Here is a 17704-nt window from a genome sequence, read left to right on the forward strand (position 1 = left end):
GCTCACACAGGGAGGGCGGGTAGCTCGGGGGCTCACGCGCACAGGAAGGCGGGAAGCTCGGGGGCTCGCGCACACAGGGAGGCGGGAAGCTCGGGGGCTCGCTCACACAGGGAGGGCGGGAAGCTCGGGGGCTCGCGCGCACAGGAAGGCGGGAAGCTCGGGGGCTCGCGCACACAGGGAGGGCGGGAAGCTCGGGGGCTCACGCGCACAGGAAGGCGGGAAGCTCGGGGGCTCGCGCGCACAGGGAGGCAGGAAGCTCGGGGGCTCGCTCACACAGGGAGGGCGGGTAGCTCGGGGGCTCACGCGCACAGGAAGGCGGGAAGCTCGGGGGCTCGCGCACACAGGGAGGCGGGAAGCTCGGGGGCTCGCTCACACAGGGAGGGCGGGTAGCTCGGGGGCTCGCGCGCACAGGAAGGCGGGAAGCTCGGGGGCTCGCGCGCACAGGAAGGCGGGAAGCTCGGGGGCTCGCGCACACAGGGAGGCGGGAAGCTCGGGGGCTCGCTCACACAGGGAGGGCGGGTAGCTCGGGGGCTCGCGCGCACAGGAAGGCGGGAAGCTCGGGGGCTCGCGCGCACAGGAAGGCGGGAAGCTCGGGGGCTCGCGCGCACAGGAAGGCGGGAAGCTCGGGGGCTCGCGCGCACAGGAAGGCGGGAAGCTCGGGGGCTCACGCAGGGAGGGCGGGAAGCTCGGGGGCTCACGCACACAGGGAGGGCGGGAAGCTCGGGGGCTCGCTCACACAGGGAGGCGGGAAGCTCGGGGGCTCGCGCACACAGGGAGGCAGGAAGCTCGGGGGCTCGCTCACACAGGGAGGGCGGGTAGCTCGGGGGCTCACGCGCACAGGAAGGCGGGAAGCTCGGGGGCTCACGCGCACAGGAAGGCGGGAAGCTCGGGGGCTCGCGCACACAGGGAGGCGGGAAGCTCGGGGGCTCACGTAGGAAGGGCGGGAAGCTCGGGGGCTCGCGCACACAGGGAGGGCGGGTAGCTCGGGGGCTCACGCGCACAGGAAGGCGGGAAGCCGGGGGCTCGCGCGCACAGGAAGGTGGGAAGCTCGGGGGCTCACGTAGGGAGGGCGGGAAGCTCGGGGGCTCGCGCACACAGGGAGGGCGGGAAGCTCGGGGGCTCACGCAGGGAGGGCGGGAAGCTCGGGGGCTCACGCACACAGGGAGGGCGGGAAGCTCGGGGGCTCGCGCTCACACGGAGGCGGGAAGCTCGGGGGCTCGCACGCACAGGGAGGGCGGGAAGCTCGGGGGCTCGCGCGCACAGGGAGGGCGGGAAGCTCGGGGGCTCGCGCACACAGGAAGGCGGGAAGCTCGGGGGCTCGCGCACACAGGGAGGCGGGAAGCTCGGGGGCTCGCGCACACAGGGAGGCGGGAAGCTCGGGGGCTCGCGCACACAGGGAGGCGGGAAGCTCGGGGGCTCACGCGCACAGGGAGGGCGGGAAGCTCGGGGGCTCGCTCACGTAGGGAGGCGGGAAGCTCGCTCACGTAGGGAGGCGGGAAGCTCGGGGGCTCGCGCACACAGGGAGGCGGGAAGCTCGGGGGCTCGCTCACGTAGGGAGGCGGGAAGCTCGGGGGCTCGCTCACGTAGGGAGGCGGGAAGCTCGGGGGCTCGCTCACGTAGGGAGGCGGGAAGCTCAGGGGCTCGCTCACGTAGGGAGGCAGGAAGCTCGGGGGCTCGCGCACACAGGGAGGCGGGAAGCTCGGGGGCTCGCGCACACAGGGAGGCGGGAAGCTCGGGGGCTCGCGCACACAGGGAGGCGGGAAGCTCGGGGGCTCACGCACACAGGGAGGCGGGAAGCCGGGGGCTCGCGCGCACAGGAAGGTGGGAAGCTCGGGGGCTCGCGCACACAGGGAGGCGGGAAGCTCGGGGGCTCGCTCACGTAGGGAGGCAGGAAGCTCGGGGGCTCACGCGCACAGGAAGGCGGGAAGCCGGGGGCTCGCGCGCACAGGAAGGTGGGAAGCTCGGGGGCTCACGTAGGGAGGGCGGGAAGCTCGGGGGCTCGCGCACACAGGGAGGGCGGGAAGCTCGGGGGCTCACGTAGGGAGGGCGGGAAGCTCGGGGGCTCGCGCACACAGGGAGGCGGGAAGCTCGGGGGCTCACGCACACAGGGAGGGCGGGAAGCTCGGGGGCTCGCGCTCACACGGAGGCGGGAAGCTCGGGGGCTCGCACGCACAGGGAGGGCGGGAAGCTCGGGGGCTCGCGCGCACAGGAAGGCGGGAAGCTCGGGGGCTCGCGCGCACAGGGGGGGCGGGAAGCTCGGGGGCTCGCGCACACAGGAAGGCGGGAAGCTCGGGGGCTCGCGCACACAGGGAGGCGGGAAGCTCGGGGGCTCGCGCACACAGGGAGGCGGGAAGCTCGGGGGCTCACGCGCACAGGGAGGGCGGGAAGCTCGGGGGCTCGCTCACGTAGGGAGGCGGGAAGCTCGCTCACGTAGGGAGGCGGGAAGCTCGGGGGCTCGCGCACACAGGGAGGCGGGAAGCTCGGGGGCTCGCGCACACAGGGAGGCGGGAAGCTCGGGGGCTCACGCACACAGGGAGGCGGGAAGCTCGGGGGCTCGCTCACGTAGGGAGGCAGGAAGCTCGGGGGCTCGCGCACACAGGGAGGCGGGAAGCTCAGGGGCTCGCGCACACAGGGAGGCGGGAAGCTCGGGGGCTCACGCACACAGGGAGGCGGGAAGCTCGGGGGCTCGCGCACACAGGGAGGCGGGAAGCTCGGGGGCTCGCGCACACAGGGAGGCGGGAAGCTCGGGGGCTCGCGCACACAGGGAGGCGGGAAGCTCGGGGGCTCGCGCACACCAAACTGTTGATAATCTTTCTGCTATTGAACGTACGGCTTTCTGTGAATTACAGGATCTCTTCTATAGAAATGAAACCTTCAGATATATGTGGGAATGGGCTTCTTTGGCCTAAAACTACGTATGAAACTGAAGCTTATCAGCGAAAAGATCTTAATTGCATTAAGGCCTTGCCCTCTGATCCCACCGTTAAGCTGGATAACAAACGTGCTCAGGATGTCTTTCTACTTAGTGTTCACATTTAATACGTATTGGTAGTCCGAGAGAGTAACATATCATAAACATGTATGATACAAGACTTCTCCATGACTCTAAAGCACATCCATCTCTTATACAGGGTATTCCTAATAATCAATCCTCAGACTGAGAAAACTGGTCAAGTGAAGAAACGTTTGACTTCGGGGGTGAGGAATCAAAAATGTACGTCAAAGTGAGAGGCTCCAGTCATCGTTCCATCGTTAGGGTGCCTCCAACATGCACTCAACAGTGAGAGCAATATCTTCTTACCCGGAATCGTGCGATTTATTGGTACTTATAATGCACAATGGGTTCAACCTGGCAAAATGTTAGAGATACATATTGCTTACTGATAGATTAAGTCGCTGTTTAGGAGATCAGGCCCAAATAACCAGGCCCAAATAACTGAAGTACATGGTCACTATTCCTGGGAGAGGCTAGGGAGTACTCATCCTCATTTAAAGATACGTGGCAGCTTTGAATGTAGTTACCTTTCCAGCACGTACATTTGTGATCACATTTATTGATGCCTCTGGTTTGAAAGAATGGAGGAACAAACTGTACATTTCATGCGAAACTAAGGCTGTCGTCTTCTTTGCCCCTGTCAAATACTTACATTGGCATGTCCGCTAGAGAACGGAGGCTCCATGTTCTAGGAATGTCAAGAGCGATCGATCTGACCTTGAACATTGTAAACCTGTTACGACAATGGCTAACCCTAACCTTTTCGAAGTGAAACTTCTTTGGTGACACCTAGTGAATTTTGATGGATTTTCGTCAAGGAGATTTAAACCATCACGGAAGTGACGTCGCGCAGCCAGCACATGCGCAGAACCGGTCTTCGTTTCTGCGGATGCGCACTCGTTGGCCACAACAGGAAGTGATGTAATGCGCATAGGTGCCCGTTGATGCGTGCGCATACATGTCCATCGCCGAGTGCGCGCCCCTCCCCCCTTTCCTGGCGGCTGTGGTCTGTGTGGGAGTATAAATATAGAAGTGCAAATAGCAAAAAATTTACAAATCTATCATTGATCATTAAAAACCTAGAAGTAGAAAAGATGCAAGGTGTCTAAACATATAACACATTAATTCTATATAGATTAATACAATATAGTAAATGTAATGATTACAAAATTAAAAAAAAGGGGGGGGGCCGAGGACATGCGTTCTAAGTCAAACTTCTTTGCGTGGTCACTAAAATTGTGTTTTGATTTTTATGATTTACATTCAAAACTTTGAGATACTTTACAATTCAAAATATATGTATCTTATCATAACTAAAGTAAGTCAATTAGATCATGTATTCCAACTGATGGTATGGAAATTGACACAAAAAATAAAAAAATTATCTAATTGAATTAAAAACATCACCATCACAAATACAATTTCTGTGACGAAACACACAGACGTGTCACTTACAATGCGCGTGCTCAGCACACACTTTTTTTTGTAGTGGCTGGGCTAGAATGGGTTAAGTTAGTCATTAGGGGACTTGGAGAAGTCCTAGTCCACCTAGACACCCTTCTACCCTCGGTGAAATACCTGGATTTTGCCATGTTTTTATCATTGGGATTATTTTCTGGTTATGTGTACTTTTACTTTGTATAACTGTGTGCGAGGAGGTTAGCACGGAGTTCCCTAACTTCACCGAATAAGCGCCAGGCCCCAGAAGAAACAAGAGAGAAACCCATCGAGGATGATGGACGCCCTTCACATTTGCAATTACATGACGGTTCGCGGCTGAGATCTAACTCCATATGGAACCTTTGATGGACTGTGCCAGCTATGAACATACTGACGTAATGTCAGCCTGAACCATGCTGTGATGTATGCCCTGTGGCTTTATTTTGTCGTGCTCAGTTTGCATTTGAGTATCTGTGTGGCTATATACTGTTCCCCCTTTTTTCTCTGCTGTCCGTTCGTATACCACTTCTCATTTTTTTAACGAAGACCAAGTTTAATCCGTTAAAGGGCCAGCCCCTCGTAGGACCCAAGTGACCTGACAGCGATGTGTTTAATGGGTTATAGCAGGGGTGCACAAAGTTTCTGCGCTGCCCCCCTGCCTGGCAGCCCCAGAGCTCGCCCCCCCCTCCCTCTCCTAAGACTCGGCGGCAAATGATGCCGCGGGTCATGTGACGTCACCCCACATCATTTGACGCTGCGTTTGCCATGGCGACGCGTGGTTGAAGATCCGGCAGAGTGCAGGTAAGGCAGTTAGAGGCCTCATGCCTCCACCAGCATTTCATTTAAATGCCTCGGGGGGGGGGGGGGGGGGGGGGTGACAGGTCCTCTTACCAAAAAATACAATCATTTAAATTATTTGTAAAAGTTTTAATGTTCCAGAAGATCGATACAATTTTAGCTTCTCTCAATCGTCTTCCAACAAAATGATCAAATGAACACATGAAAATGTCATTATGATGTCCCTAATAACCAAGCCATTGCAGACAAACCGATCAGAAGACAAACACATGGAAACAACGAGTCACATCTGTAAGGGGCATTACATGTTTTTAAAACCAGCAAATTACACACATGGGCAGTGTTACAAAAAAATACTATTTATGTCTGCTAAGCGGCCTGCCCGTCCAGCGTTACACAACTTTAAAAACGCCAAATTACACTACATAACAATCCTATCCCGTCACGTCCTCTTGACTTCACCCATTTTATTTTTCCGTTCTTTCTGGCGCCACAGACTCTTCCCGCAACAGATTTACATTCTTTTGTTCCCAACCCGCGTCAGATACAGTAAGAGGAAGGTCGTCTTCTTTGTTAAAGTCGTCCTTATCGACGTCGGAGGAGGCGGCGCCGTCATCACCGTGCACGCCCATGCCTGATTCTGAACCTGTGAACTGCAAAAAAGAGACAACACGCAATGTTCAAATCCCTCAGAGATATGGCCGCCGCTGGGGATTTTCTTTTAGGACGATGCCTCTTATTTTCCCCTCCGCTCGTTAAGCTCAGAACGCTTATTGATCCCCCTAACGAGCGCAGCATTAAACTCCTGAGCATGTCCCAGGACGAAAGGCGTGTACATATTTACGAGGCCCAGCGAGAATGACGATGGCACAGCTATAGGATTGGGAAGTACTAGACTGTTTCAAGAAAGAGGATGCTGGAAAAGAGGAATACTTGGCTAAACCCGTTATAGGGGGGCAGTTTTCACTGAATTGCCGGGAGATGCTTTCCTGCCCCGAGTCTCACCCAGTTTGGGGTGCCATGGTAGGGGGGCAGAAGGGATGGGGCCCACCTCACTCGGTGCAGAAGCAGGAAAACGTTTTAGGATCAAGCAGAGTCCGAGATGTGCGAGTCGGACAAGGTCACGTGTTTATGGGTGAAAGTCACAGTAAAGTGGAGTATAGGGGAATCAGTGGGAAAATAAACAGCAAACCCCCTCTAATTGTAGTCATAGAATAGAATAATGCACTTTATAGGGTCTAGGTTTGAGTTTATAGGATGTAGCCCCCATTGTGCATGATATAGGATCAGTGTCTGGTTATAGGGCAGAACTTCCTTCGTATATCCCATTTCTACAACAGGACATTTTAATAGGTTTGGGTCTCAGGATATAGGCCTGGCCTCTGTATATCCCATGTCTACAACAGGACATTTTAATGTGTTTGGGTCTCAGGTTATAGGCCTGGCCTCTGTATATCCCATGTCTACAACAGGACATTTTAATAGGTTTGGGTCTCAGGATATAGGCCTTCTCTGTGTATCCCATGTCTACAACAGGACATTTTAATAGGTTTGGGTCTCAGGATATAGGCCTTCTCTGTATATCCCATGTCTACAACAGGACATTTTAATAGGTTTGGGTCTCAGGATATAGGCCTTCTCTGTAAATCCCATTTCTACAACAGGACATTTTCTTTGATTTCAGTTTTTGTTTTTAACATAGGGGGGGAAAAGGTCGGGGAAAATATTAAGCTGTTACATCATCACACAGGCAGAAATTATTGCTTACAGTTACACAGGTCATAGATCATACATTATTACATAGAGGTCAAACTCTATAAAGGTAAATAGGCCACAATTATTTGAAGAAAAAGGCCAAATCACACCTGTAGCATCCCCTTGGGAAATTGTCATTGCTTACGGCTGTTATCTGAGGCTCCCAAACGCTTAGAAATGTGGGGAAAGCGTCAGATTGAATACTGGTCAGCTTTTCCATCAGAAAGACTCTCCATAACCTAGATTTAACTGGCTGAACTGATGGCCTGGAAGAAACCCAACGGGCCATCGTTATCTCACCCCTAACTGCCGTACGATTCATTTATTCTCGGATCTATGCAAATGATCTAACGGTTTACATAGAAGTGAAGCCCGGGGATCTAGAGAGAAATCAGACAAGAATATCCTGGAGTAGAAGAATATCATGAAGATCCACCCATAGCCTCAAGGTCACTGGGCACTGCCACCACGTGTAGGGAAGAGCCTAACTGGCCGCAGCGTTGTGTGCACAATGAAGAAGATCCCCCCATAGCCTCAAGGTCACTGGGCACTGCCACCACGTGTAGGGAAGAGCCTAACTGGCCGCAGCGTTGTGTGCACAATGAAGAAGAATTTCCATGGTACTTGGTTTGACAGGAGTGAGATACCACTGGTGGAGCAGCTTAATTTGGCATTCCCTTTTATCGAGACACAGAAGGAGCGTTTTCGCTATTCTCTCGAGCATATCTTCCCGATCTTCTTGCCCAAATCATTTTCCAATTTGGATACAAGTCTGGGGGATCACTGACCGAAATCATACTGTCCAAGGAAGAAAATGACTCACTGTGGAGTCACTGTACACACACACACACACACACACCTCTCCCTCTCACCTGGGGAGCACAATAACCAGGGTGTGATGTCACACAGGAGGATGATTTAAACAAAGTGTGATGTCATAGAGGTGAGAGAGCCAGAATGTGATATCACAGAATGTGCTAAAAAGATATGATATTCCCAGTTGCCGCCATGTAATGTTACGCAGGTACTGTAGCTCCCCTCTTCCACTCACCTTCAGGGAAGGGATCCTGTTTTTGCTGCCCTTTCGTCTTCCACTCCCCCGTTTTGGGGTCTGGGCCCCTAGGTCTGCTCCTGTGATGACCACACCCTGAAGGTAAATAAAAACAGGCTGCATGACTATGAGATTCCCAACGCGTGACCCAATAAGGAAGTTAATCTCTTATAATTGGGGGCTAACACCGTTAATTATTCATAATTCTGGACATGTTTATATCACATACAAACTGATTTTTTTTTATACATACAGGTGTGATGTATACAAACATTGTACTTGTGTGTTCATACATAGTCACTAGATCTGTTCACAGGTCAAAGATATAGATATCAAACACACAATCAGTTCTATGCTTAGTTACATGAGCATTATTTTGTACACACAAACACACACACCTCATATCCTTATCTCACTGACTCAAAATGGCGGTGTTTAGGAAGATGTATAGTGGCACTTGTGCTGGAAGGTTTAGCCATACTGTGAAAGCTTGAACAATATACCCGGCTAAAATTAGTGCTCGTCAACATGCAAATAAGGACGGCATGGCACATAAGGCCTCAACCCCCAAATACCAAACACACCAAAAAGCAACGACCAGCATTCTCCGGAGACTGGAGTGTCCCTGTGACAGCGATCAGGAAGAAGGTAGGAAGTTAGAGGGTGCAAGAGACCCCGAAGGATAAACAAAAGCTGTAATTCAAACCTAAACCTGGCTACCTACACCTGCCGGACTCTCTCCAGTGAAGCCGCGTGGCAAGAACCGGGAGCTGAGCGTGAAAAGATTCAATAGGATATTGTTGGCCTTATGGAAGTTAGAAGATGAAGGTCTCATTGAGCTCACAAGCGGACATCTATTATATTACAGAGGTACAGATAATGATGAAGCCATCTCCACTGATTCTTCCATTAACAATAGATGGAGAAACAACATACAGTAGTGGAGTATGAAAGCTCGTCGGAAAGAGCAGCCAGAATCGTTATTCAGGTGGCCGAGATTCAGGCATCAAATAACCCAAGTGTAATCTCCAACATCAAGTCACACGGACGACGACGTGGAGACTTCTACCATGAAACCAACCAACTCAACATCAAGTCACACGGACAATGCAGTGGAGACTTCTACCATGAAATCATCAAACTCAACATAAAGTCACACGGACAATGCAGTGGAGACTTCTACCATGAAATCATCCAACTCAACATCAAGTCACACGGACAATGACGTGGAGACTTCTACCTTAAATCATCCAACTCAACATCAAGTCACACAGACAATGACGTGGAGACTTCTACCATGAAACCAACCAACTCAACATCAAGTCACACGGACAATGACGTGGAGACTTCTACCATGAAATCATCCAACGTACCAACAAAGGAAATTGGGAGAAAGATTGGTGCCCATCAGAAAGATGTAGCATCGGTTAGTAAGTACGGTTACAGGAATGAACGTGGGGACAGATTGTCCAAATTCTCCCAATGGGAAAACGTCTACATCATGAATTCATTCTTCAAGAAGAATCCAAATAGAAAATTGACATTGAATGGACCCAACTGAGCCAGGGTTGAAACTGACTATGTCCTAACAAGAAACACGTAATTGAAGACTGCACAGTCCCTAACCCTTTGACACAAGGATTAATCACCGATTGATTCGCTACAGATTACATCTGAATGTGACGTTGGAAAGAAGAAAAGTGATTCAAAAGAAGACAAATACAATCATCAATGACCTAAAGAATAACAGCAAAGGATTTCACCGAGAACTGAAAAATCACTCAGCTCAAATGCACGGGGAACCAACAAATGATTAGGAAGAAGAACTTTTGAAGACTGTAGTTGAGTGCAGAAAAAAAGTGGAGGAATCGCTAAGAAAAAAACAGGATAAGAAAATACCTGATGAGACAAAACAATAAATGAGGAGACGACAAGAAATGAAGCAACCCCAAGACCCAAGAATAAGAAGTGAATATGCAGAGCTGTGCGAGGCGCTCCGCAAACGTATAACTGAAGACGTAAGAAAATGTAACGGTGATGTGGTGAGGAAGAGTATTAAAGATTAAGACGATAGCGTTACAATAAAGCACCATGCACTTATACAGGGAGTGGAGGACTTCTACGTGAAATTATACATGAACACAACACAGGGATGAAGGAGAGGCTCAGTGAGTAACGGCTGAAGGAGAGGCTCAGCGAGTAAAGGCTGAAGGAGCGGCTCAGCGAGTAAGGGCTGAAGGAGAGGCTCAGCGAGTAAAGGCTGAAGGAGAGGCTCAGCGAGTAAAGGCTGAAGGAGAGGCTCAGCGAGTAAAGGCTGAAGGAGAGGCTCAGCGAGTAAAGGCTGAAGGAGAGGCTCAGCGAGTAAAGGCTGAAGGAGAGGCTCAGCGAGTAAAGGCTGAAGGAGAGGCTCAGCGAGTAAAGGCTGAAGGAGAGGCTCAGCGAGTAAGGGCTGAAGGAGCGGCTCAGCGAGTAAAGGCTGAAGGAGAGGCTCAGCGAGTAAAGGCTGAAGGAGAGGCTCAGCGAGTAAAGGCTGAAGGAGAGGCTCAGCGAGTAAAGGCTGAAGGAGAGGCTCAGCGAGTAAAGGCTGAAGGAGAGGCTCAGCGAGTAAAGGCTGAAGGAGAGGCTCAGCGAGTAACGGCTGAAGGAGAGGCTCAGCGAGTAACGGCTGAAGGAGAGGCTCAGCGAGTAACGGCTGAAGGAGAGGCTCAGCGAGTAACGGCTGAAGGAGAGGCTCAGCGAGTAACGGCTGAAGGAGAGGCTCAGCGAGTAACGGCTGAAGGAGAGGCTCAGCGAGTAACGGCAGAAGGAGAGGCTCAGCGAGTAACGGCTGAAGGAGAGGCTCAGCGAGTAACAGCAGAAGGAGAGGCTCAGCGAGTAACGGCAGAAGCAGAGGCTCAGCGAGTAACGGCAGAAGGAGAGGCTCAGCGAGTAACGGCTGAAGGAGCGGCTCAGCGAGTAAAAGCTGAAGGAGCAGCTCAGCGAGTAAGGGCTGAAGGAGAGGCTCAGTGAGTGAATGCTGAAGGAGCGGCTCAGCGAGTAAAAGCTGAAGGAGAGGCTCAGTGAGTAAAGAAACTGACTCTGTAAAAAACGACAGGCGCGCTAGCGAAGAAAGCAAGGATCCGCCGATCAACGATATCCTCCGCGACGAAGTCCCACCGCAGGGAATGCCTCCAACGTGAGGATAGTCTTTATTGCAGTCCAATAGTCTGGTCCCAGACTATGAGTATCAAGTTACTCAGCACAGCAGCTGTGTCCCCAACTATCACTGAGCACTAAAAGGGCAAGGTCCCTACCTAAGGGGCTTTCCCTACAGCAGCCTCAAACTGGTGGTGACTCAGGGCCTTAGCTGGGGCCTAGGGGTATACTGGCCTAGTGCAGAGGGTCACTGACCCCTGCACACGCACCTCCTCCCCTCTCTATCTCCCAGCATCAACTGCCTCACCCTTGCAGCGTTCCAAACGGTTACAACTGTCTCCAACGGAATCCTGTCGCGCGATTGGCTGCCATGCGTCACATGTCTCAGGCTCATGGGACTTGTAGTTCCCTGCTAAATCTGTCTCTATGGGCCGCCGCGTGCGCCCTGCGCAACCTGACATGGCCGCCTCCCTGCACATGCGCAAACCTTGCGCGAGATGGCGACGCCCTGCTTCGGAAGCCGCCGGCGACGCGATAACCCTAGATGCAGCCGCTTCTCTTCCCCCAGCTGCCCTGCACCTCATCCTCCCCAACGGAGCCCAAGTGGAATCCCCGACCGCCGCGGAGGTTAGTGCCGGAAGAGCTAAAGGTAATAACCCAGAGGGGGACCGGGCTACATCAGCAATAGATTTGAATGGTCCTAATCCCCGCTGATTTCGAACAATGCTAAACTACAAAACATATACAATCACATTTTAAGTTATGGTGGGGGGAAAAGGCAACAAGCACTGTATGCTGGGTAATAACGGTGAAAGGCAGGACAATGCGTGTACTGATTGAGCTGTGTGTTGATTGAAGTGCTGGTTGGTTAAAGTGTGTGCAGTTAGAACCAGAAGCAGTTTGAACAAGGAAGCGGTTAAACAAGGTATAGTTTATTGAAGTACAGTTTACTGTTAGTACTTCTAAACTCCATAGTTGCTAGAATGAGCAGGATTGAAAATGCCACTCAATGCACATCTTGCCACATGTATGTGCACTTGGAGCAGCTGTTCCAAGGAGCATACCGCTGTGAGAGGTGTGAGCGGGTGGCCTCTTTAGAGTCAGAGATTGCTGATCTGAAGAGGCAACTTGCAATATTGAGGGACATTGGCAATCTTGAAAGGGAATTAGAGCTCACTGAGCAGGCCCTTGCTTCGACTAGTGGTGCAGATAGTGGCGCTGATAGTGAGGAGCAGGTAGGTAGCTTAGTTGCTGTTAGTGAGGAGCAGGTAGGTAGCTGGGTGACAGTTAGAAGGGGAAGCAGGGGCAATAGGGAGAGGCAGGTCGTTTCTGAGCTGACATATCCCAATAGATTTGCCATGTTGAGTGAAGATATTGGGAATGTTGGGGCAGAAATGGCTAGGCTGGGGGAGACTAATTCCTCTAGCAGCCAGGGGATTAGTTCCTCCAGCACAGTGGGGACTCAGGATGCTCAGATGCAAAGAAAGATTGTGGTGGTAGGGGACTCCATTATTAGGAAGGTAGATAGGGCAATCTGTTGCCGGGACCGCATGAACCGAACAGTTTGTTGTCTCCCGGGTGCTCGGGTTCGGCACATTGCGGATCGGGTAGACAGATTGTTGGGGGGGCTGGGATTGACCCGGCGGTCTTGATACATGTTGGCACCAATGACAAAGTTAGAGAAAGATGGAGGGTCCTAAAAAATGATTACAGGGATCTAGGCCAAAAGCTTAAGGCAAGGACCTCCAAGGTAGTATTTTCTGAAATACTACCAGTGCCATGCACTACCGCAGGGAGACAGTCAGAGATCAGGGAGGTTAATGCATGGCTAAGAAAGTGGTGTAGGAAGGAGGGGTTTGGGTTTTTAGAGCACTGGGACTCCTTTTCTGAGAGGTGCCATCTATATTCTAGGGACGGATTGCACCTCAATGAAGAGGGATCTTCTGTGCTAGGGGGGAGAATGCTAAAAAGATTGGAGGAGATTTTAAACTAGGATGGAGGGGGGAGGGGAATGAAACAGATAATGAACTAAATGGAATAGATGAGGATACAAGGTGGTATGGAGGTAGAATGGGGGCAAGTGCAAGTTTGACAAGCAGTGAGATACCCATAGTAAATAGAGATAATACTAGAAAACTTCTAAAGACTAAACCAAGTGGGAGCAGAAAGGAAGGAGCAGATAAGATAATAGTACAGGCTGAAAAAAAACTGAAATGCATGCTTGCTAATGCAAGAAGCCTGACAGATAAAATGGGTGAGCTTGAATTAATAGCTATAAGGGAGCAGTATGATATCATAGGCATTACTGAAACATGGTGGGATGAAACTCATGACTGGACCGTTAATTTAGAGGGTTATTCTCTTTTTTGGAAGGATCGAACAAATAGAAGGGGAGGTGGAGTATGTCTATATGTTAAACCAGATCTAAAACCTATTATAAGGGATGATGTCTATGAAGGGAATGATGAAAATGTAGAGACCTTGTGGATAGAAATTAGCAGTGGAGGTAAAAGTATAAAGAAAATGTTTGTGGGAATATGCTATAAACCACCAAATATCTGTGAGATTGAGGAAGCTAAAATACTTTTGCAAATGGAGAAGGCATCAAAACTGGGTCATGTTTGCATAATGGGGGATTTTAATTATCCTGACAGACTGGGGCAATGAGATTAGCGTTACAACAAAAGGGAACAAGTTTTTGGGGGTGCTTAAAGACAATTATATGACCCAAATTATTGAGGAACCAACCAGGAGAGGGGCAGTTCTGGATTTGGTCATATCAAACAATGTAGAAGTAATAACAAATATTCAAGTCCTGGAACATTTGGGTAACAGTGATCATAACATGGTCTCATTTGAAATAAATTATCAAAAAACAGATTACTTGGGTTCAACAAAGACCTTAAACTTTAGAAAGGCAGATTTTAATAAAATGAGGTCTAATCTACAAGTAATACACTGGGATGATGTTTTTGCAGGGAAAAATGTAGAAGATAAATGGGCAATCTTTAAAACATTGTTAGAAAAGCACACATATCAGTGTATACCCTTGGGTAATAAGTATAAAAGAAATAAGTCAAAACCAATGTGGCTAAATAAACAGGTAGGGGAGGAAATGGACAAGAAGAGGAGGGCGTTTAGATTCTTTAAGTCAGAAGGGACGGAGACATTGTATCAGAATTATAAGGAATGTAACAAAAATTGCAAAAGGGTAATTAAATTAGCAAAAATGGATAATGAAAAAAGGATTGCAATAGAAAGTAAGGTCAACCCTAAAAAGTTCTTTAAGTACCTTAATAACAAAAAAATGAGAAAAGAAAATATAGGACCCTTTCAGTGTGAGATGGGCAGGCAGATTATTGGAGATAAGGAAAAAGCTGAGGTATTAAACTAATTCTTTGCCTCTGTGTTTACCAGGGAAGAATCAAGTTCAATAGTAGCGCCACAGGAGGAAGCCACAACCTCCATATTAATGACCAATTGGTTAACTGAGGAAGAAGTTCATAAGCAACTTGAAAAAATTAAAGTAAATAAGGCACCTGGCCCCGATGGCATACATCCAAGAGTTCTCAAGGAGTTAAGCTCAGTAATAGCAAAACCATTATATTTAATATTCAAGGACTCCATTTCCACAGGCTCAGTACCACAAGATTGGCGTAAAGCAGATGTGGTGCCTATATTTAAAAAGGGAGCTAGATCACACCCGGGGAATTACAGACCGGTAAGCCTGACTTCAATAGTAGGGAAACTACTTGAAGGTTTAATACGGGATAATATTCAGGAATACCTAATGGAAAACAAAATTATTAGTAATAGTCAGCATGGATTTATGAAGGATAGATCTTGCCAAACTAACCTTATTTGTTTCTTTGAGGAGGTAAGTAGGAATTTAGACCAGGGTAATGCAGTTGATGTGGTCTACTTAGATTTTGCAAAGGCTTTTGATACGGTTTCACACAAGAGGTTGGTGTACAAAATAAAGAAAATTGGACTCAGTAATAATATATGCACCTGGATTGAAAACTGGTTAAAGGACAGACAACAGAGGGTTGTCATAAATGGAACTTTTTCAGGTTGGGCTAAAGCCGTGAGTGGAGTACCTCAAGGATCGGTACTGGGACCCCTGCTTTTTAACTTGTTTATTAATGACCTTGAGGTTGGGATCGAGAGCAAAGTCTCCATCTTTGCTGATGATACTAAATTGTGTAAGATAATAGAATCAGAGCAGGATGTAATTTCTCTTCAGAAGGACTTGGAGACTGGAAACGTGGGCAGGTAAATGGCAAATGAGGTTTAATACAGATAAATGTAAGGTTATGGATTTGGGATGCAAGAATAAAAAGGCGACTTACAAATTAAATGGAGATATATTGGGGGAATCCTTGATGGAGAAGGATTTAGGAGTGCTTGTAGACAGCAGGCTTAGCAATAGTGCCCAATGTCATGCAGTAGCTGCAAAGGCAAACAAGATCTTATCTTGCATCAAACGGGCAATGGATGGAAGGGAAGTAAACATAATTATGCCCCTTTACAAAGCATTAGTAAGACCACACCTTGAATATGGAGTACAATTTTGGGCACCAATCCTTAGAAAAGACATTATGGAACTAGAGAGAGTGCAGAGAAGAGCCACCAAATTAATAAAGGGGATGGACATTCTAACTTATGAGGAGAGGCTAGCTAAATTAGATTTATTTACATTAGAAAAGAGGCGTCTAAGAGGGGATATGATAACTATATACAAATATATTCAGGGACAATACAAGGCGCTTTCAAAAGAACTATTCATCCCACGGGCAGTACAAAGGACTCGGGGCCATCCCTTAAGGTTTGGAGGAAAGGAAATTTCACCAGCAACAAAGGAAAGGGTTCTTTACAGTAAGGGCAGTTAAAATGTGGAATTCATTACCCATGGAGACTGTGATGGCAGATACAATAGATTTGTTCAAAAATAGGTTGGACATCTTTTTAGATGGGAAAGGTATACAGGGATATACCAAATAAGTATACATGGGAAGGATGTTGATCCAGGGATTAATCCGACTGCCAATTCTTGGAGTCAGGAAGGAATTAATTTTCCCCTTAATGGGGTTTTTTGTTTGCCTTCCTCTGGATCAATAAGTAAGTATAGATATAAAATAAAGTATCTGTTGTCTAAATTTAGCATAGGTTGAACTTGATGGACATACGTCTTTTTTCAACCTCATCTACTATGTAACTATGTAATGTTCCAATGTGTGTGTTTTATATATGGTCCCGTTCCGCAGACCGAAATGTTGGATATATGTGCAAGTTTCCTTAATACGGTTTATTGCTGATTATACCCACTGAGTGATGTTGTCTCCTTACCTTTGCTGGTACTTTTTTCTTCCCATCCTTCTGGTACAGGTTGATCTTAGTTTCATCTGCCCAAAGAATGCTGTTCCAGAACTGGGATGGCTTTTCTTGATAGTATTTGGCAAAGTCTAATCTGGCCTTTCTATTCTTGAGGCTTAAGAATGGTTTGCACCTTGTGTTGAACACACTGTATTTGCTCTCGTGAAGTCTTCTCTTTATGGTAGACTTGGATAATGATATGCCTACCTCCTGGAGAGTGTTCTTCACTTGGCTGGATGTTGTGAAGGGGTTTTTCTTTACCATGGAAAGGATGGTACGATCATCCAACACTGTTGTCTTCCGTGGACGTCCAGGCCTTTTTGTGCTGCAGAGCTCACCAGTGCGTTCTTGTTTTCTCAGAATGTACCAAACTGTTGATTTGGACACTCCTAATGTTCCTGCTATCTCTCTGATGGATTTTCTTTTTTTTTGCAGCTTAAGGATGCCCTGTTTCACTTGCATTGAGAGCTCCTTTGACCGCATGTTGTGGGTTCACAGCAACAGCTTCCAAATGTGAATGCCACACCTGGAATCAACTCCAGACCTTTTACCTGCTTAATTGATGATGAAATAACGAAGGAATAGCCCACACCTGTCCATGAAACAGCTTTTGAGACAGTTGTCCAATTACTTTTGGTCCCTTGAAAAAGAAGGGGCTACATATTAAAGAGATGCAATTCCTAAACCCTTTCTCCAATTTGGATGTGAATACCCTCAAATTAAAGCTGATAGATTGCACTTTAAGCTCATATTCATTACTTAACTAACTTGAATTTATTTTGGTAAAACAGCCAAAATAAAAAAAACATTTATCAGTGTCCAATTATTTCCAGACGTGTGTGTGTGTGTATATATATATATATATATATATAGGTAAATGTATATATATATATATATATATAGGTAAATGGCAAATGAGGTTTAATACAGATAAATGTAAGGTTATGGAGATTATATATATATATATATATATATATATATATATAACTGTAAATATTCCTGTATATTCATTTGCATGTCTTAGACAGGTCTGCAACCCTGTCTTTCACCATTATCGCCCAGCACACAGCACTTCCACTGCAGGAAGGGATTCTGGGAAATGACATGCAAATGAGCACACAGTGCCACCTTTTATCTCAAGCTCGTATTACATG

General features: G+C 48.5%; 1 protein-coding gene across 3 annotated transcripts in view; it reads right to left on the reverse strand.

The window, feature by feature from the left end:
* Positions 1 to 5668: 5668 nt before the first annotated feature.
* Positions 5669 to 17704, reverse strand: part of LOC142474739 (uncharacterized) — a 94211-nt gene continuing 82175 nt past the window's right edge. For 2 of the 3 annotated variants that reach the window (XM_075580953.1, XM_075580954.1), the window contains 3 exons: positions 16524 to 17190; positions 8040 to 8135; positions 5669 to 5886 (listed from right to left, as the gene is read on the reverse strand). In XM_075580953.1, the coding sequence (XP_075437068.1) occupies positions 5701 to 5886; positions 8040 to 8135; positions 16524 to 17033 (792 nt within the window). In that variant the 5' untranslated portion in view covers positions 17034 to 17190 and the 3' untranslated portion in view covers positions 5669 to 5700. The remainder of the gene's footprint in view (positions 5887 to 8039; positions 8136 to 16523; positions 17191 to 17704) is intronic. The other variant, XM_075580952.1, reaches the window with a different exon arrangement.

This window comes from Ascaphus truei (genome assembly GCF_040206685.1).
Source record: "Ascaphus truei isolate aAscTru1 chromosome 20 unlocalized genomic scaffold, aAscTru1.hap1 SUPER_20_unloc_3, whole genome shotgun sequence".
NCBI classification, from domain to species: Eukaryota; Metazoa; Chordata; class Amphibia; order Anura; family Ascaphidae; genus Ascaphus; species Ascaphus truei.